The sequence below is a fragment of the Sinocyclocheilus anshuiensis genome, unplaced genomic scaffold (genome assembly GCF_001515605.1).
Source record: "Sinocyclocheilus anshuiensis isolate Anshui unplaced genomic scaffold, SAMN03320099.WGS_v1.1 scaffold2177, whole genome shotgun sequence".
Lineage (NCBI taxonomy): Eukaryota > Metazoa > Chordata > Actinopteri > Cypriniformes > Cyprinidae > Sinocyclocheilus > Sinocyclocheilus anshuiensis.
The window spans coordinates 157356-178823 of record NW_015552714.1 but is presented as its reverse complement, the minus strand read 5'-3'; the positions used below and the strand labels follow the sequence as shown (position 1 = coordinate 178823).

The 21468-nt window shown below is 34.8% G+C and overlaps 1 protein-coding gene across 1 annotated transcript in view; it reads right to left on the bottom strand.

Annotated features, from left to right (window-relative positions):
- The window catches only part of LOC107667781 (A-kinase anchor protein 13-like), a 28789-nt gene extending 9698 nt beyond the window's left edge, over nt 1–19091 (bottom strand). Inside the window, exons 1-7 of the mRNA XM_016459504.1 lie at nt 18807–19091; nt 9791–9853; nt 9494–9681; nt 7545–7716; nt 6641–6746; nt 6305–6344; nt 6075–6219 (exon numbers count right to left, since the gene is read on the bottom strand). Of these exons, the coding sequence (XP_016314990.1) occupies nt 6075–6219; nt 6305–6344; nt 6641–6746; nt 7545–7716; nt 9494–9681; nt 9791–9826 (687 nt within the window). The 5' untranslated portion in view covers nt 9827–9853; nt 18807–19091. The remainder of the gene's footprint in view (nt 1–6074; nt 6220–6304; nt 6345–6640; nt 6747–7544; nt 7717–9493; nt 9682–9790; nt 9854–18806) is intronic.
- Nucleotides 19092–21468: the final 2377 nt, after the last annotated feature.

The following is a 21468-nucleotide window of genomic DNA, read 5'->3' as shown; positions in this document are numbered from 1 at the left end:
ATGTTTTGACTGTTACACCGAAGCCAGCTTGTGTTGGAATAAAGAGGTTTTATTAAATTAGTTGATTATGTAAGTTAAAATAAATTCTCAAAAACCTTGATGTACTATGCTGGTGGACATTTAGTAAAATAGCAAGTTACATCACCATTCGGCTCTCAAAAAGCCATCCCTCGACCCATCACCATCACTATTCTGGTAGAAAATCAGTACATGACGTCTCTTTCTGTGAAATCCACTAGCTCTTCAACTTTAAATAGTGAAGCACCAATCTCTCTTTCTCTCGGGAGTCTTTCTCTCTTGCTCGCTCTTTGGTTCAGTGTCTCTGAGGAAGGACAGATTGCACTGTGGGCGGACTTCCACACAAGTGTTTCAACACTTCTTCTCACTCTCCCTCTTACTCACGATTTCTTTAATTTCATGCACACAAGCTTTCTTCCTTGTGTTGGTAATAACAAATGTGTGGCATGGGACCAGCTACGTTGTTTATTAGCAGTCAGATTTCAGCCCCTGCAGCACTCCTGACCAGATCAATAATGATGAATACTCTGTCTTCAGTGAGTATTGGAGGGCTGCCTCAGTACTCGGATAATGCTGATGTTACTGGAGCGGTCTGCTGCAAGCTATGCTAACAAATGCTAAGAAGCTAGATGCCACTTCATAATCAGTGCCAGTTCAACAAGTACACTGATTACACTGACTGATCTTGTTATTCATCATTCATTTGATCTCAGAAAATAATTAATTAATTAATTAAATAAATAAATACATACATACATATATACATAAATACACACATATACATACATAAAATTTCATGTTTTAAAATTATATCCCAATTTTTCACTTTTATTTACATCTCTAACTTTTGCTATATTTTCTTTTTCATAATTTCTTTCAATGTATTTGAAAATAACAAATAAATTGTTTGAATGCAGCTATTTTTGCCTTTTCACAATTACTTTTAATGTATTTGTAAAATAAATAAATAAATACAATGTAACTTTTTAAAGTTATATCTCACTTTTTTCTTTTTTCACTTTTTCTACATTATCTCTAACTTGCTATTTTTTTGCTTTTCTTTATCACTTTCAGCTTTTTTGAAAAACGTATATTAACACAGCTATTTTTGCCTTTTCACAATGACTTTCAATGTATTTGGGAAAAAATAAAATAAAATAAATAAATTCCCATTTTAAATTCATACTGTTGATATTTTTTATTTTTTTATTTTTTTTTAATAATCTGCAACTTTTTCTATTTTTCCTTTTCATAATTATTTTCAAATGTTTTTGAAAAAAAATATTAAATTAAATAAATAAATAAATACAATGTAACTTTTTAAAGTTATATCTCACTTTTTTCTTTTTTCACTTTTTCTACATTATCTCTAACTTGCTATTTTTTTGCTTTTCTTTATCACTTTCAGCTTTTTTGAAAAACGTATATTAACACAGCTATTTTTGCCTTTTCACAATGACTTTCAATGTATTTGGGAAAAAATAAAATAAAATAAATAAATTCCCATTTTAAATTCATACTGTTGATATTTTTGATTTTTTGATTTTTTTTTAATAATCTGCAACTTTTTATATTTTTCCTTTTCATAATTATTTTCAAATGTTTTTGAAAAAATATATTAAATAATAATAATAATACATCGGAAGCGATTTTTATGGAAGACAAATAGAGTTAAACTGTTTATTCAATACAGAACAGAATAAAATTCATTTTTTAAAATAAAAAATACATTTCAGGAATTAGAGTAAAATGTCAAGGTCTCAAATTGTGCCAGAAATTTCAATATGAACTCAAATATACATTTATACATGCATTTGTTTTCAATGTAATTTAAGAATTTCATCCTATTTTAAGAGAAACATCTAGAAATAGAGCTCATTTATGTGTTGTATGCATTTTGCATTCATTTTGCATTACACTGAAGCTGGTAGTTACAATGATAGTGGGTGTTAGATGTGGCCACGACTCTACACTGAAATAGATGATAGAAAGAGAGAATGAAAGAGAAAGAGAGAGGGAGCGTTGCTGTGGGTTACCACTCCATAGAGGAGGCTCTCTTCAGAGCTGCTTTCTGCAGCAGACGGGAAAATGTGTTTTTCTGTGCGTGTCTATGACAGTAGGAGTTATAGTGAGGACTGTGTGTGTCTGTGTGTTTTTGCAGAGATAACGACCAGGTTCTGGAGGTTGAAGCCCACGAGGCCTGTCATTCAGCACAGATTGTGTCACACAACACAGCGTGGTGCCTTAAGGTGAATGTGTGTGTGCACATTTGTATTCATGAGCGTATTTCAAATTTTGGCTAAGTGAGATGCAGCATCAATTAGATAGAAGTTAGAAAGTTATATGTTGTTCTTGTCACACTGTCAATAAAAACATTCTCTACATAATATGTGTAACATTATATATATATATATATATATATTACATTTTTAATGTAAAAAATTGCGTCAATAAATGAAGACATAAAAAAGGAGACAACTTTACCTAATATTCGCACCCTTATTTTAAAATCTCATTCACCTTTCCATTTCAAAACAGTCCAGATCCCAGTCTGTCAGCGGGAGTGTGGGAGGGGCTCCTGCTGACATGTTTCACAGATGTTTACTCCTGTAGTGGGATTGCCAAACCAGTGCAAAGGCTTTATAACCTAAAAAAAGGCCCTGTGCTCCACCCTATAGGCCCCTCTGTGGCTTTATGAGTCTCCCAACAGCTTGGAGTAAGCAGTGCAGCAAATGGCCAACAGTGAGGGGAGACACAGTTGTTGAAAAATGACTGCCAGTAAAAAATCCTGACAGTAATATTTCAAGAGCAGGTGTCCGTTGCCCTCGCTGGGTAATTCCCACTTTATTAAATGCATTTTATGGCACTGTGGTAAGAAAGGAAGATTGTAATGTGTAATGCTTAATGTTTATCTGTTAAGACCTAAATGTAAAGGGGTGCAGAAAAGAGAATGTATGGAGTTTATAAGTGGCGGGACAGAAAGAGCAACTGAAGGATACAAGGAAAACAAGGGGACGGCTGAGATTTAAAGATCATGGGAGGAGGAAACAGGCCAGACGATGAGATGACTCTGCCAGACTGTTTACTTTGCAGCTAATAATCATCATCACACACACACACATCCCTGCACTATGGTGGTACCACTCAGTAAGAAAGAGCTTTATTATACATGATTACCATATTTATATTTGCAGCACAGCTTTCGCTACAATTAATAAGTTTAATAATAAGATGAAGCCTTATCTTAAAGTTTAAAATCACTTTTAAAAGCTAAAAATGTTGTACAATACAATCAAAAAGTTCCCTCTCAACAGTAAAGAATTAATACCTAAAGGCTGACAGAGTTAAAAACAAACCCGGTCATGCTGCTTTGAGTTTGTGCCTGTGGTCTGTCCTTTGACAAGCTCCTTCCTTGTGTGTGTATGGGGTCAGATCAGGCTTCAAACAGCTGACTGGACCCGTGTGTGATTGTTTGTGTGTGGGTACGCACATGTAAGCGTCTGGAACTGAGAGAGAGAGAGAGAGAGAGAGAGAGAGAGAGAGAGAGAGAGAGAGAGAGAGAGAGAGAGAGAGAGAGAGAGAGAGAGAGAGAGAGAGAGAGAGAGAGAGAGAGAGAGAGAGAGAGAGAGAGAGAGAGAGCGAGAGCGAGAGAGAGAGAGAGAGAGGAAAGCAGAAAGCGCTTCCAAGGAAGTCTAACAAACAAAACCTCAGACAGAAGTGTGTTACTAATAACACGTATTTAGAGAAAACTCTAGACTGTACTATAAATCTGGTAATGTGGTTAAAAAAATTATTTAAAAACAAGACGTTGCTATTTAATCAAACGGTTCAGCTTGCTTTACAAAGAAACAGGCTGTCTCATAAAACTCCTCCCATCTCTTGCTGGACTGTTTGTGTTGGAGCCTGCGGGACTGGCATGAAAATCTTATTCCCTAAAGTGGATGACTAGTCACGAGTGCCAATTCTGTCGAAGCTCCCTTAAGATCTAAAAAAGCGCGTGTGTGATGTTTAGTGCCATGATGTCATGGAAAGACCTGCAATTCAAACAGACCTTTAGCTGTGATGATAAGAGTTTAAATGATAACTCAGTAAATGTGACGAGTCTTGACCTTATAAGTTTATATTGGTTTGTACTGACACATGGGAAAGTTTACATGAAAGCCTATTTCCTTGTCAGGGCAAAAATAAATAAATAATAAAAAAAGGTAATTGCATCTTTCATCCACAATTGTGACTTCATTTCCTCTAATTGCAAATAATAAAAATGCTAATATTTTATATGTGTCTGCAATGGGAAATTGAAAACATAAAGACAACTGTCAGATCAGCAGTCTTCCCCATGATTGTGTAGCCTAGTGAACCAAACTGAGAGACCATTTTGAAGGCTCGGGAAACCTTTGCAGGTGTTTTGAGTTGATTAGCTGATTGGCATGTCACCATATTCTAATTTGTTGAGATAGTGAATTGGTGGGTTTTTGTTAAATGTGAGCCAAAATCATCACAATTAAAAGAACCAAAGACTTAAACTACTTCAGTCTGTGTGCATTGCATTTATTTAATACACGAGTTTCACAATTTGAGTTGAATTACTGAAATAAATGAACTTTTCCACGACATTCTAATTTATTGAGATGCACCTGTACATTATTAAGCAGCGCAACGGTTTTCAACTTTGATAATCAAAAATGTTTCTTGAGCAGCAAATCAGTATATTAGAATGATTTTTGAAGGGTCATGTGACGCTGAAGACTGAAGTAATGGCTACTGAAAATTCAGCTTTTTATATACTTTTTTTATACAATTATTTTAAATTGTAATAATAATAATATTACTGTTATAACTATATTTTTGTTCAAATAAATTACTTTTGAATGGTAATGTAGTTAAAAACAAATTCAAATCTTTTAGGAATTCTAAGTAAATTTTTTTACTTTGAAACAGACTTGTAAAGATTTGACAGTCCATGAACATGACTAACACTAATGTGAATAAACGAGGACTTTCTTTCACAAGCACTGCGATACTGACTCAAAAACAATGTCATCTTCAGACCTGTCATCACTCGACCATAAAATCCTGCTTCCTCATGTGTCATTGTAGTGAACTGGGTCAAAGACAGTATTCTGATTGCCATCCATCCTTAAAACAACTACAAAAGGGGCTTTATTCATTCTGTCATATGGGTTTCACAATAATATTGCATCTCACTCTCCCAAGATCATGTTAACTAATGTTGCACAGTACTTTCTGATGGTTCAGTGAGTGTTTCTTAAACCTGCCCATAGATCACGTCAATTAATTGAAACCTGAAGGGATAGTTCACCCAAAAAATTTTGTGGAACATAAAAGACAATATTTTGAGAAATGTCTCTGCCTTTTTGTCCATATAATGGAAGTCAGTGTTAACCAAAACTGTTACTAACATTCTTCAAAATATCTTTTGTGTTCTACAGTAGAAAGGCTGTCTCTCAAACACAAAAAGGTATGAACCTGCTGGAACCTTTCTGAATTTAATAAAATAAATGATTATGGTTTTGATAAGATGTCAAACCTGCAGACTCTGTGGCACTTTCTGAGAAATTTTAGCTGACTACTAAGTGAGTCAGTGTTTGCCAGGCTCCTATGATTCATGACAAGCTGGAATCTGATTCTCAGCACAAACCAAGCTGTGGAATTTCAGCTGGGAGCTTAATGATATAGTATAGTATAGAGCGAGTATTATTAGCTTGAGAACTAATAATAATGGTAGAAACTGAAATTTTACAGACAACAAGTGGAGGAGGGAGACAGTGTTTTTGCTTAATTATCCAGTTGCCTGTTCAGCAGGATTGTCTCACTCTGCCCTCTGTTGGACTGGAATGGGACTATTGTCCAGTTTCACTACACTGCCCCCTCTCTCCTGAACTAAAACATGCAATATGCCATATGCAACTGGTAACACTTCACTTCTGATGACAGATTAAAATAACAACCAACCAGAAATGATACTGGTCATCAACGTAGGTTTGCCTTTTGACACAGTAAGCACAGGAGTGGACAGGAAGCTGGGCCCCTACCTTGCTTTTAGCAGTCATCTTGCGCAGGAAGCTCAGTGTTCGCTCCAGGCGATTTCCTGAGACATCCTCTTTGTTTTCATGCCCCTCAGCCTTTATTTGCCCTCTATCTATGTCCCAGCCCGGAGCAGCAAACTCGCTGTCTATACTGTATCAGAAATTAAAAGTATGGATATTTACAATTGAATATGTTAGGATATTTATGATTAAAACAAGCCAGGACTGAGACACACCTGTGAGATGATCCTCCAGTCTGGTGGTACGAAACACTCTCTAGATCACACCGAACAAGACAAGAAAAATGTTCTCATTGATTTGAGGAAATAGAACTTGGATTGCACATGACGTAATGCTGTCTTCTTAATATCGGTTTCAGTTTCAGAGTCATAAATAAAGAGTCAGAAACATAGTGGACATAAAATATTTGAACACTTATTTTTAGGGGGAAAACTGTATAATAAAAATAACATAAAAAAGTGAGGGAAAGAACCACATAGGAAATATAAATGAATGGTTTCATTTGAATTAATTTGTGAACAAGCTGGAAACCCCAAACACACTCAACTGACCATGGCAGTAGGAGCGTGGGCGAGGGGCGGAGCTTCTAGGCATCAGCTGCATCATACACAGGCTGGGGGCGGAGACACTGCAGCCATGCATCTGATTGGACTGCTCCTGAGGGAGAAATTTACAAAGCAGTTATCTAATTAAAACTAAAATATTTCATATGCACAACTGTTCAAAAGTTTGGGGTCAGTATGTTTTTGAAAGAAGTACAGAAATACAGTTAAAAACAGCTGTATGATTACAATATAGCTTTCCTATTTTAATATATTTTTATTATTATTAACAATAATTAGTCATTTATTTCTGTGATGGCTGTGAAGCTGAATTTTCATCAGCCATTACACTCCAGTCTTCAGTGTCACATGATCCTTCAGAAATCAAGAACCATTTCTTCTTATTATCAATGTTGAAAACAGTTGTTTCTGCATAATATTTTTGTATAATAGTTTTAATAAAATATTTTTACTTGATAGTTTTAAAATGATGATACTTTTTTTCTGGCCGTGAAAACCATTCAAATGTATTTGAAATTATTTGAAAAGACTGTTACATTGGTACAAAAAATTGCCACTTTTGATCAATTTAATGCACCATTGTAGAATTTAAGAATACAATTTTGTCTACATTTTTTGGAATCCACGGTAATTGAACGTTCAATATTGTGCGGTTTGCATAGGTAGAGTTATTTTGCTGAACATAAAGTGCATTTCACATTTCCATTGAATTAGGTACAAAAATAGAAGCTGAAACTCTTCATTTTGTTGTTTTTCCACTTTTCCAATCCATGATCAGTGAATTAACTTGCTGCTCCATCTTGATCTCAGGAGGCTTTAAAGGTGGCTACTAACTATAAGTATACAGTACATAGTAATGCAGCTCACAGAAGCTCTGTGTGCGTGTTCTAACCTCCAGCGCTGATCGATGATGTTCCTGATGCTCTGCTCCAACTTCCTCCTCAGTAAGTGACGTCAGGGAAGCTTGAGTGACAGACCTGCGGGCTTCTCGGGCTCTTTTTGACTTCCATGCACTGTTTAGCACTAAGGACATCTCATCCGGGTTCAGATCTTCAAGACTCACACTAAGAAGAGAGAGAATGAACATTAAATTCACATACATTGTTACTGCATAACCTGTTGTCTGATGACTATCATTACAAAGTACCAGAAATTATAAGTTCCACAGGACATCTGCAACAACAAACAAACCTACACATATGTAAACAAACTCATAACATTATAGATTTAAAAACTTCAATCTTACTCTTTCCTCTTCCTTTGGATGACTTTAAGTCGGCTTCTTTAAAGCTAACCTGAAAATGAGCTGCAGTGTAATGTTAGCTCCTTACTGGAGAGACCTATGTATGTCCGTGTGTTCTTATCTATCTGTGTGTGTCTCTGTCTCCTCACTGAGTACATTGGCACTGGCTGGTGGTGATCTCACAATAATAGTCCACAGAGTGACACAGTAGAGGCCCTATATCAGGACAGCCATGTGTGAGAGAGAAAGAGTTATAAGGCACAACATTGAATAAGAATATATATATATATATATATATATATATGTGTGCTGTCAAATTATTAATCGCATCCAAAATAAAAGTTTTTGTTTACATATACATATATATATACATATATAGTTTTAAATTAAAATGGTTCAAATTTCAATAGTTAATTTATATGTAGTGCATTTCTGATGCAACTAGTGCATCCCAAAAACTACTGCAACAAAAAATACATGACAAAATAAAACTAGAATAAAATGGTAAAAAAAAAAAAAAAAACTCACCCAAAAAATTAAACATGGAAATATATAATCATTTAAATACAATAAGGGTAAGAAAAATTATAATATATAACAAAATATGTTGTAAAAATCCTATTCTGCAGGGTTAACTATTAATTTCAGTGAGTACATAATTTAGGTTGTGTGGGTTTGCTGACAAAAACAATTATATTACACAATTTTAAAGTTTGGGGTCAACAAGATTTTGTTTTTGAAGAAATTAATACTTTAACTCAGCAAGAATGCATTGAACTGTTAAAAAAAGTAAATATACTTATAATTTTACAAAAGATTTGGATTTCAAATAAATGCTTTTCTTTCTATTCGTTAAAAATCCAAAAAAATGCATTTTGTTTTCCACAAAAATATCAAGCAGCACAACTGTTTTCAACATTGATAATAATGTGAAATGTTACTTGAGCACCAAATCAGTATATTAGAATTATTTCTGAAGGATCATGCGACACTGAAGACTGCTGCAAATTCAGCTCTGCCATCACAGAAAAAAAATAACTTTAAAATATATTAAAATAGAAAGTTAATGTTAAATAATGAAATATAGCACATAATACATGTCAGTATAGATAAAGCCAAATTAGTCACAATTTCCAGTTTTTTTTTTAAATTAAGGTAGAGCACACTTGGACCATTCTAAAGTGTCACTGAGGTAAATGTGTGATTTGGATTTCAAATAAATGCTTTTCTTTCTATTCGTTAAAAATCCAAAAAAATGCATTTTGTTTTCCACAAAAATATCAAGCAGCACAACTGTTTTCAACATTGATAATAATGTGAAATGTTACTTGAGCACCAAATCAGTATATTAGAATTATTTCTGAAGGATCATGCGACACTGAAGACTGCTGCAAATTCAGCTCTGCCATCACAGAAAAAAAATAACTTTAAAATATATTAAAATAGAAAGTTAATGTTAAATAATGAAATATAGCACATAATACATGTCAGTATAGATAAAGCCAAATTAGTCACAATTTCCAGTTTTTTTTTTTTAATTAAGGTAGAGCACACTTGGACCATTCTAAAGTGTCACTGAGGTAAATGTGGTTTTTTACCTGCGTGTGTCATTGGGTGGATATCCCTGTGCCACAGCTCCAGGTTCCCAGCTGTGTCTCCTCCAGGGGTCGAGCTGAGTCAGGTAACGAGTGGCAGGGGAGCGTAAGGTCACGACCGGTGGAGAGCAGTGAGGAGGTGAGAATGAGGAACAAACAGGACGAGGAGACGGAGGAGGAGTGCTCGACATCTGGGTGTAATGAGTGAGAGAACAAACAAATAATGCTAAATTATTGGCACATAATTGGCACACATATGGTTCTTTACTCAGACAGACATACATATGCACAAATTCATACCGTGTCCATAAGGTCAGGCAGCTCCTCAGGGCCCATACTCAGATTATAGCTTCACTGCTCCCCCTACAGATCAAAATATGACATTACTATTTCTGAAAAATGTGCTTGGCTAAATGGTTCAAAAAATAAAATCATAATAGAAGTTATATCCATTACATCTGTTACACATCCAAACCACCACTAAAGCATGGCTAAAGTCAAAATTATGTGTATAGCACTTTTCACAATACAAATAGTTTCAAAGCAGCTTTACACAAACTCATGATGTTAATCTTTATAATATCATAAGGGTCGTTCCAAGCCTGTTAAGTTTCTTTCTTCTGCTGAGTGTCTAAACAAAAGAAGATATTTTGAACAATGTGGGTAACCAAAAAGATGAAGGTAGCCATTGAAAAAAATACTATGTAAGTCATCGGCTACTGTCAACTTTTTGGTTGCTCACATTGTTCAAAATATCTTCTTTTGTGTTCAACAGAAGAAAGAAACTCATTTTTGGGTGAACTATCCCTTTAATGCTTTATAGCCACATTTAGCAGTTTAGAGCTGGGCGATAATATAGTTTATAGCTGATATTTTCTAAATAGCATATATCACTTTACGCAAGTATACTGTAAGTATGTGTATAAAGTTGGATAAACTAATTATCTGATTTTATACACATATCGTAAATGCCCAAGGAATGGTGCTGTATCCAAAAAACACAGGTTGGTTGATTAAGCCATTTGATAGTTTATTTTTTACTTCTAAAATATGCATATTGCTCAATTACTTTAATGTACTACTTTTTTATTTGTAGTGTTTTTAAAACTGTAGCATGACTAATTCAAATTATGAATAACTTTTCAGTTTCAATGTAATGTATATGGTTGCTAAGGTTTGCGGATTAGTTTTTACCACATTGTTATCCGGTTTCTTAGGTGCGCTGGATGCTAGGTGGCTGCTTTCAAGCAAAAAGTCAAAAGAGCCCACCCTCGAGTCACTAGATATGACTCAGGTCTCTCCTACAGTGTAACTCTATGCAGTTTTATCTGGTGTGTTTATCATCTGCCAGATTAAAATCTTTCCAGATGAAAGTCCGTTCTTGCCGTAAGGTGCTTATATAACTTGATGTGACCCTTAAAAATAACTATTATTGGTGTAACCTAACATAGTCAGGTTATTCAGTCATAAAATATTTTTGACTTTCATAAAACCAGTTAATTAGATGTTACCAGTATTTCTAGCATATGTAAGAACTTTTTTTGCAGTGAAAATAAGCCTGTTATCGGATATCATATTCCAATTCAGTTTACAACTGCAATAAAAGTCCAGCACATGAGAGAATTCATCCCATCATAAAAGCTAGGCGATTTCACAATTCATAAAAAAGTGTGTCGTAACCTCACAGTGTTACAGGGAGTTTATGGAAAGTGAGTGATGGGCTGGGAACAGCTTTGGTGAATGTTTTCACTCCAAGAGTCTGTTTAGCTCTCATTTTACCTCCCTCTTCCTTTCTTCCCCTCGGTCTCTATGGTTATCGCTTATTACATAACACTGTTTTGAAATCGTCTGGAGTGGTTCCACTTCCATCCTTTTCTTTATTCCTATTCTAATAGAAATGCATTGTGATTGTGAAGCACACATATAAAACCATTTCCTCTCAAGTAAAATGGCTTCTGTCTCTCTCTAGTATTCCTGTTTGCAGCAAACATTAAAAGTGAGTAATGCTCTGCAAATAATTTGTCCATGAATGCACACGTCACAAAGACACAGTCTGCCAACAGGCCGAGATTAGGCTGTTACCACCTGTTCCACACCTTTGTGTGCAAGCATGTACAATGAGAGAACGTGAACGGATTGTGGAATGGAGAATGTAGCGATCGAAGAGGTCAAAGTTCATTGTTTTGTTTCCTAACAACAAAACTGTCATTGCGCTGTATATAATGCTTATCATACATAAATTTTTGTTCTTAAACACAGTATGTTTCTATTGTCTTATGCCATTTTTTTTTTTAAAGACATCCTGTCATTTATTTAAACTCATGTTGTACTAAATCAAAGGGCTGTATGTGCCAAATTTCAAAAAGGAGATAAGAGCACTATAAAAGGATCTTAAAAGTGGTCCATACAACTTGTGGACTATATTAAAGTCATAATTTACTGACAATCTTCTGGGCAGTTCCACTAAAACTGGAACACTGAGTCAATAAGTTCAACTCATGAACCAAATCAAGTCGATTCATGAACAAATCATTTGTATTTTGTGAAATGGATCAACTGATTCATTGAATGAAACATGTGATCTGATTCTAAAGATCTGATTCAAGACAACAGATGAAAATGTTAGTGGAAAATCTGGTTTATCCAGGATGCCTTAAGTTTTTTTTCTCCAGAACACGAGTCACAAATGTGACCCTGGACCACAAAACCAGTCTTAAGTCGCTTGGATATATTTTTAGCAATAGCCAAAAAAAACATTGTATGGGTCAAAATTATCGATTTTTCTTTTAATCCAAAAATCATTAGGATATTAAGTAAAGATCATGTTCCATGAAAATATTTTGTACATTTCCTACCGTAAATATATCAAAACTTAATTTTTGATTAGTAATATGCATTGCTAAGAACTTAATTTGGACAACTTTAAAGGCGATTTTCTCAATATTTTTTTTTTTTTTTGCACCCTCAAGTTCCAGATTTTCAAATAGTTGTATCTCGGCCAAATATTGTCCTATCCTAACAAATTTATTTATTCAGCTTTTAGATGATGTATAAATCTCAATTTCGAAAAATTGACCCTTATGACTGGTTTTGTGGTCCAGGGTCACAAATATGCAAGGACAAAATCACTATATAATTACATTTGTCATAGGAACAAATACATATTTATTAATACAAATAATGGAAAATATAGTTTTGATATTTTGGCTGCTAAATTTTCACCTTTGGCAGGTGTGGCATTATTTTGGACTCCGTGTACATCTGCTAGACACAGATGTCATAGCTTTTAAAATTCCACAAGATCATCACAAGATTACTGATAATACCATAATCACATTATGTCACCATGAAGGCAGCCAGCGCTTTTTATCTCCAGACACACGAGAACAGCAATTTTCTGTCTTTTATACACCCTCCAACCCCTTTACATTACATTACACCCAGATGTCTTTCACTCCTCCACCGCTCCTGGGCCTCTTTTCCAGTCCTCTCTCGCTGATACATGTACTCTTTCTTGCATACATTCACCCCTCTTGCACCTACTCTCTCTAGCTCCGCCCTAACTTTAGAGCAGGGCTGTCCAAACTCGGTCCTGGAGGGCCGGTGTCCTGCAGAGTTTAGCTCCAACCCTAATTAAACACACCTGAACCAGCTAATCAAGCTCTTACTAGGCATAGAAACTTCCAGTCAGATGTTGAGGCAAGTTGGAGCTAAACTCTGCAGGACACCGGCCCTCCAGGACCGAGTTTGGACAGCCCTGCTTTAGAGTCTAGCCCCAAACAATGGATAGATCAAATTACCTCCTGATTCATTGCTCAACAGAGGCGTGGAAGTGGACGGTGGATTTTTATTGAACTTATCTGATGTCTTTAAAGGTGGAGTTTGTGATTTCTGCACTACTAACACTGCAATGGCATGGCTGAAAGAATAATGACTGTTTTCAGTCAGGTTTCCTGAACACTTCAGTCCATCTGCAATTGGTCAAATAAACAAATAGTCTGCCTCAAATACCACTGGTCATGCCCACGTTGCAGTGCTAGTTGAATGCTTTTAGCTTATATTGCTAACCATTATAAATTTAGATGTAATTAGGGCTGTGGGGACTTGATGACAAAAACATTTGGCTATATTATACAATTTTTTATTATACGATTTTTTTTATTATTAGATTTAATTTTTAAGAAATTAACTTATTCAGAAAGGATGCTCTAATTTTATCAAAAAACACTAAAATTATCCTGAACAAAATTATCACAGTTTGCTCAAAAATATTAAGCAGCACAACTGTTTTCACCATTGATAATAAAAATGTTTCTTATAAATATTAGAATGATTTCTGAAGGATCATGTGACACTGAAGACTGGAGTAATGGCTGCTGAAAATTGAGCTTTGCCATCACAAAAATAAATTACATGAAATAACTCTTAGAATTTGTTTAATATAAATTTAATAATTTATTTCACAATATTTACTGCAATTTTGATTGAATGCAGCCTTGTATGACTATGAGAGACTTTTTAAAAACATTTGTAAAAACATTTTACCATCTCGGACCCCAAACATTTGAATAAGAGTGTATAATATCTCTCAAGTCACTTTTATTTATATTTAGATTGTTTCAAAGCAATTTTGCAGTATTGTACTATATAGTACGGTGGCCGAGAAGTGCAAAGCAAATCACAATTCTGAAAACAAAATAAATTACAAATGCAAATGCAAGTCTAAAAAACAAAATAACAATTCAGAAAGCACAACAACAATTCAGAAAACATTATAACAAGTCAGAAAACACAATGACAAATTCGAAAACAAAATAACAAGTCAGATTTTGTTTTTTAGACTTGCATTTGCGTTTGTAATTTGTTATTTTGTTTTCAGAATTGTGATTTGTTTTGCACTTCTCGATAATATACTGCACAATATACTGACATGTAGCGCCGTTGCGCTTCAGGCGTCCCGAGTTCGAGTCCCAGCTTGTGGACCTTTCCCAATCCCGTCCCCCCTCTCTCACTCCCATTTTGCTTCCTGTCATTATACTATCATATCGAAATAAAGGCATAAAATGCCAAAAATAAATCTGTAAAAAAACATAAAAATAAAAAAGAATTATTATTATTATTATTATTAGAAGATGCATTATTTCATGTTAGTAGTATTGTTGACAAATGACCTTAAGCTCAAAAGTAAGAAACCTACATGCAAAATAAAACCTGCATCTAGTAAAACAAAGCATGTATTGTTCATTACTCTCTAAGAATCACGCAACATTTTGTTGTGATGGCTGAAAGGCAACAACTTTCTTTCCAAGCATTCTTTTAAATGTCCTGTGATTTTCTTACAGCCTATGTTTTGATATTCCCCTCCCTTCTTTCATAATCTACTGATGTCATGTTCACACCGGGTCCCTCTCCCAAAGAGCAAACATGCCGGACAATAGGAGAAAGTACAGTGGTACAATGAGTCAGGGTGAACTACAGGTCGGCAGCTGCGTGCGAGTGTGTATACATTCGCATGTGTGAGTGTGTGTGATGATTGCAGGTGCATCACTGGCACACTGCATTCAGTTCATGACTCACCCGATAGCTGTCACCATTAGCAACTGGATTAGCATCCAAAACAGAGGCAAATGCACTTTTGATATTTCAGTGGAGCCTCTGAATTGTACTGCAGAACTAATTTTGTGATCTGGGCCATCAAAGAAGCCAATGCACCTTACAATTTAAAGTGACCGTTCACTAGGAAAATTCAAACTGCAAATTTGTACTCACTCATTTTGTTTTAAACCTGTATGACTTTTTTTATTCTAAAAGAAATATGTTTTTAAGAATGTTCACACTGCTCTATTTTAAAGGGATAGTCCACCCAAAAATTACATTTCTCTCATCATTTATTCACCCTAGTGTCATTGCAAACCTCTATTGTTTATATTAAAGAAAGTATTCAGTAAAGGGATAGTCCAGTCAAAAATAAAAAATCTAACCCTCATGTCATTCCAAACACATATGACTTTCTTTCTTCCGTGGAATACAAAAGATATGAAGAATGTTGGTAGTCAAACAGTTTCAGGTTTTGCTTAGTTTCGTTTATATGAAAGTCAATGGGATCAAGATGTTTGGTCACCAACATTCTTTAAAATATCTTCTTGTGTGTTCCACAGAAAAAAGGAAGTCATAAAATTTTGGAAAGACATGAGGTTGAGTAAATAACAGAATTTTCATTTTTGGGTAGACTATATCCTTTTAAATACACATCTTTAATATAAACAATAGCGGGCAAAATAGTTTAGAAGAACCTTGTTTCTTTCATTTTCCTTGTGCCCTCTCACTTCCAAGATGTCTACCCGCCTCACCACCTTGTGTGCTGTCAGTCACCAAAGTGACTATAAACATGCCCTCCACCCCCTCCCGTTTGTCACCCCAATTCTATTTATCCCCTCTTCCTTTTCTTATTCGCTGTGAAGAAGGCCGCATGTATTCTCAGAGGGGGGTTCTGACTAACACAGAACTCTTTAGCATGCTGAATAGCTCTTACTAATGACTAGATCTCTGTTTGCCGAAGTTAAGAGGTTTCCTGTTATGGCAGACTTTGATCAACTCAAGATTAACCGATGAAAAGCACTTCAAGTTATCAAATATATACAGTAGATCATATTTACATAATCTGAAAAATCATTGTAAAATCATTAGACCAAGGAACTCTATAAGGTCAAAAGATCAAAAGCAATGACACTTGAATGCAGGGAATGACCTCGCTTCAAAAGCTTCTTTGTAAGAAATCAATGCATTTGCAATCAGATCAACTGTTCCTGACAATCTCGGGTCTGATGGTTAGGTCAGCAAAATGAAATGGAACTGATTTAAAGTTAGAGAGTTCCTATAAGCATTCCCATCATATTTGCAGCACGAAATAATGAGAGATTCCTTGTTGACGACACACTGACTTCTATGGCACTTCCCCCCACGTAATGACGCAGTTAACAACAACAACTGTGCCGTTAACACACTTCAGACTCAGGCCACACACATTCACTGGGATCGCTGACCTCTCTTTAATGTTTTCCTATTTTGTTATTGCCATATATGCCATTTCATTGCTATTTATAGGTCAGTATCAGTATTTTTTTATTTATTAAAAATAAATAATAATAATAATAATAGTAAACTGTAAAAATAAATAAGTTTAATAAATACAAATATTTAAATTAATTATTACAATATAAATAACATTTATCTAAAAATAATTTAGTATTTTTATAGGCTATATATGAATACTCATTTAAGATTCCTATGTATTATTTAATGCTATATAAACGGACCCATGTTTGTCTCTTTGATGTTATACATGGGTCAAAGATGAAAAAGGGAATGAGCACTGTGAGGTAACATTCTTGAGCATTTACATCCCTATCTTTAGTTCATGAAAATTCATGGACATAGTATACTGTTCAGGAACATTCAAACTCGCTGTCCTCTTGATAGTGATGATAAAGGAGCATAGAAATATGGACATGCACCAGATATGCAATTTGGCACACGGTTCAAGTAAAGTCTCATTTATTTATGGAGTGCTTTATTGCTTCAAAGCTGCTACACTGGAAAAACAGCATAAGTGTACCAGAGTTTGGCATTCTCAGGAATCTGAATTTTAATTATAATAATAACTTCAGTTTCAGCTATAAAGCAGCTTTGCACCATGTTCATGTTTTTACTCATATCTGACATTGGTGGACTGAACTAAAGAAATTATCCAGAAAAGATCTTCACATTACAAAAAGTGGAGGCCTAATGCACAACCACCTATTATTTGTTCTTTATAGACCAATAACAGTTTATAGGTGTTTAACAGCCAGTGCAAAGTTTTCTGGAAGTTGCAAAGTTTTGAACCACCAAAACAAACTCTAAATAACCTTTATTTTTGCCAGATTTAGTCCAAAGTTCGTTCTTTGATTTTGCTTGACGTATATTGGAGCCTTTAGACAGACTGTGGGAGCACTGATCAGTGGTTTTAAAAAACGTATGTTTGGTATGCAGTTTGTGGTATACTGAATAATTCTCAAAATTATAATTATTATCAGTTTATTCTTTCTATATGTATATATATTTCTTGTGATATTTTGCATAATTATCACTATCCATTTTCTTAGGTTTTTTTCTGATTCACATGTGTTTCTCCTTTAAAGGATTATTTACAGATTTATATTAGATTTCTATAATTATTATAACTACTGTGTTAATATAACATGTTACAACTATTTTGGGATTTATCATAAGAGTTATTGCTTCAAATTAATGTTATATTATTAAAACTGGAGATGGATGGGTCAAAGACGAAAAAGGGTTTAAGCATAAAAACAGTAAGTGTAATACTGCTTTAAATTGTTGTTGTTTTTCGAAAAAAATTTTTTAAAAGTTTTCTTATTTTAATATGTACAAGTCAGAATAAGTATGTTGTTTGAATTTTTACATAAATATTGTGTTACACTGGATGACAATGTAACATTATTTCAACCAAATTTTAACAGTAGACTGTTAACCTTAAAACCTTAAAAGTAGACACTTTACTTACATTTAATGTGCTTTCTATGGACATAAAATCACTTTTGTAAATTTATTTTGATGCCGACATCTTAACGTCTTTGACCCACATTCATCTGTCACTTTCCCCATCTCCACCGCAAAAAGATCCTGATCCTACTTAGTATGATCTTTTCTGTGTCAGTTTCACCCCTAACCTCTGCGTTCCCTGGTTCTATCCTCCTTGCTCATTCTCTCTCCATGAAGTCATGTTTTTAAACACAACTCTATAGGTAAGAAAACCAGCAGGCCCTCACAAAGGTCTCAGGTAGCACAGGGGCCCCTGGAGATTACAGATATAGGGCCAGACACAAAGAGCTTTCTCTCGCACACTCAATTACACATTCTCAACATCCAAATAGCATTTCCTGCCCTTAATCCTTTTCTTTACTCTTAACTGCTGTCTTTGTTTACAGCATGAATACAGAACCGGTAACGCGAACACGCACAATTAAGTATTTAACAACATAAGGGATGATTAAACATTTTAACATTTTGAATTTTTTAAAGACTCTTTAAAAAAAAAAAACACTGTATAATGCAGGAAATGTACATTTTCTTGTCCGTTTAATGACCTTAGAAAGTCGTTGAACAAGTAATGGCAACTTGCTAAAAGACTTAACGGTGTTAGATAGGCCTAACATCTTTCTTTTTCTTTTCATTTTTTTTTTCATATCCCATACAGTCTCAATGTGTGTTCCCACTTAATAAAAACAGTGTGTAATAACTTTTAGTAACTTACCTGTCCGCTGTGATGTTCTGTTTATATTCGATCCTAACGTCTTTCTGTCAATTTCATCCAGACAGACGCTCCTCGAGGTTTACTTTGTCTTCAAAAACATTAAAAATCCTCTTGGTGTGTTCGTCTTATCTGAGCGGCGTAGACCAGATGGTTTCCGAGACGTTTTCACTCATGACATTACCGGACAAACTCCGGTAAAGTACATCTTCATGCGCTCGTTCTCCGGGAATTACTGCTCTCGCTCTCGCGGCCTCTGCTCTGACCGGCGCCGTCGCCACGCCCACATTGCTGACGACCCCACAGGCCCAGGTGTTCTTCTGTGGGACTGCATTTATGGCCATATCATTTAGACAACACACTCCACTTGTGTTTAAGACAGTGAAGGAAAATTAGTTCTTGCTACTGGGGTTAATAAAGAATATCTATCTAATAATTGGTCAGTAATCGTTTGACCAATTAATTTCCCTGACTTTTTCAAAAAATTGTGAAGAGCTACATAAGCTTATTATTGTTGTTGTTGTGGTTTTGTCAGCTTATTAATTGATTTTCCTGCTCTGGACATCACACTTTTGAAATTCCCTGACATTTCCAGGCTTTCCATGATGATTGTAAACCAAAATGTGATGTGTTAAAATAAAATGTATCAGACATATTAAAGGACAAACTGCTTTTAATTTACACCAAGCAGTATCAAACAAACCAAGGACACACATTAAACTAACAAATTGTATAGGAAAAACCGCATGCACTAAATTGCTTATTTTTTTCAGAACTAAGACAATAGTATCAAATTATATAAAAAAACAAATACACACCAAATCATTGTTCACAAATACACAGATGAGACACAAATACTGCATAAGAAAACTCGATACAAAGACTCGTTCAGAAGAAATCTCACTCACTAATCTGACATGCTGCATTTAAAAACATAAATAAACGTAAAAAACCAACAACAAAAAATGGCACTGATACAAACAGTGGTCTGCTGACATATTTGATACATTAAATTGAGATATTAGGCCTACATAATATTACAGGAATTACAACCCTCAGGCAAATGTTACATAACAGAAGACACAGCAACATTCTTGCAAGTCAGGTATGGTATACAAAATATATCATGACTACAATATATAATATTAATTTGTGCGATATTCACATTACAAGTTCTATAGGCAAGAGTGTAAGAGGGTAAAATGTTGTAATGTCTGGATAATGGAAGACTTCTCAAACTAAACAGTGATTTTAAATCTACAAGGAAGACCAGTATCCTTTGAAAAAGACTGGTTTAACTTAATATAGTTTCTTGAGACAACAATTAGTGTCTAGAATAATTCAAGCAGCATTTCATAAAGCTCAACACTGCATGACACCATTCAAGTACATTTAAAGTGGCTCTTCACATGAAATCTCTGTTGATTACACTCGATGAGGAAAGTCAATAAGTTGTAAAACTGTTAACTGCTTTACATGTCAAACATGATTTATAACAGCCATATATATCTGTCATAAATGAATACCACTGTTGTTCAGAGACGACCGTAATGAAAATGCCTACTAGATATTAAATTTGCACTCTTAATATTTCAACTATTATTCAGCGATACAGAGAAAAAGGCAACTGGTTCAGTCTCACTATATCAATAAAGGGAATAAGGTTTGGCCTCTGGTAGTCTAATTCAGGACAGAACATGTATTGGTCTAGATCAGGGGTAGGCAAGTTCGGTCCTAGAGAGCCGCAGTCCTGCAGAGTTCAGCTCCAACCCTGAAAAAAAACTCACCTGCCTATAGCCTTAGTAATCCTGAAGACATTGATTAGCTTGTTCAGGTGTGTTTGATTAGGGTTGGAGCTGAACGCTGCAGGACTGCGGCTCTCTAGGACCGAACTTGCCTACCCCTGGTCTAGATCATGTTTTTGAGAAAATATATATTTTAAGGCACTCAGCCCAAAAGTCCTCCCTTATAATTTGGTTTGCTTGTTTTTCTTGAAGTACATTAAACTATGACCCCGTTTACACCTGGTTTTAAGATCTGTTTTGGCTGTTTTAATTACAAGTTGTCAGTACTGAATGGGGTTCAAAATGTTTCATGATCGGTTCACTCAAACCACATTCAGTAGTCAGAAATGCATGTGACCGTGTTGCATTTGTAGTGTAATGTTTATTTTAAATTTGAACATTTTTAACTGACAAAGTGATGTATATTGTCAGAGACCTTCCTTTGAACTCCTATTACAAGCTGCTAAAATGTATTTGAGCTAGATGTTAGTACCGAGTATAAATGAGGCTTTATTAGAATAAAATATTTAAACATTACCGTTCAAAAACTTTGGGATTGGTAAAATGTTTTAATCTCTCTAATCTTTCAGCATCAATTACTCCAGTCTTCAGTGCATGATCCTTCAGAAAACATTCTAATATGCTGATTTGTTGCTCATTAAACATCAATATTGAAAACAGTTGTGTACTGTTTTTGTAGAAAGAATAGCATTTATTTGAAATGGATTTTTTTGTAACAATATAACTGTGTTTACTATCACTTTTGATCAGTCTAACGCATCCTTGCTGAATGAAAGTATTCATTCCCAAACTTTTGAACAGTAGTGTATATATAGCATGTATATATCCCACTGAAATAAATCTGAAAAAAAAAAAAAACT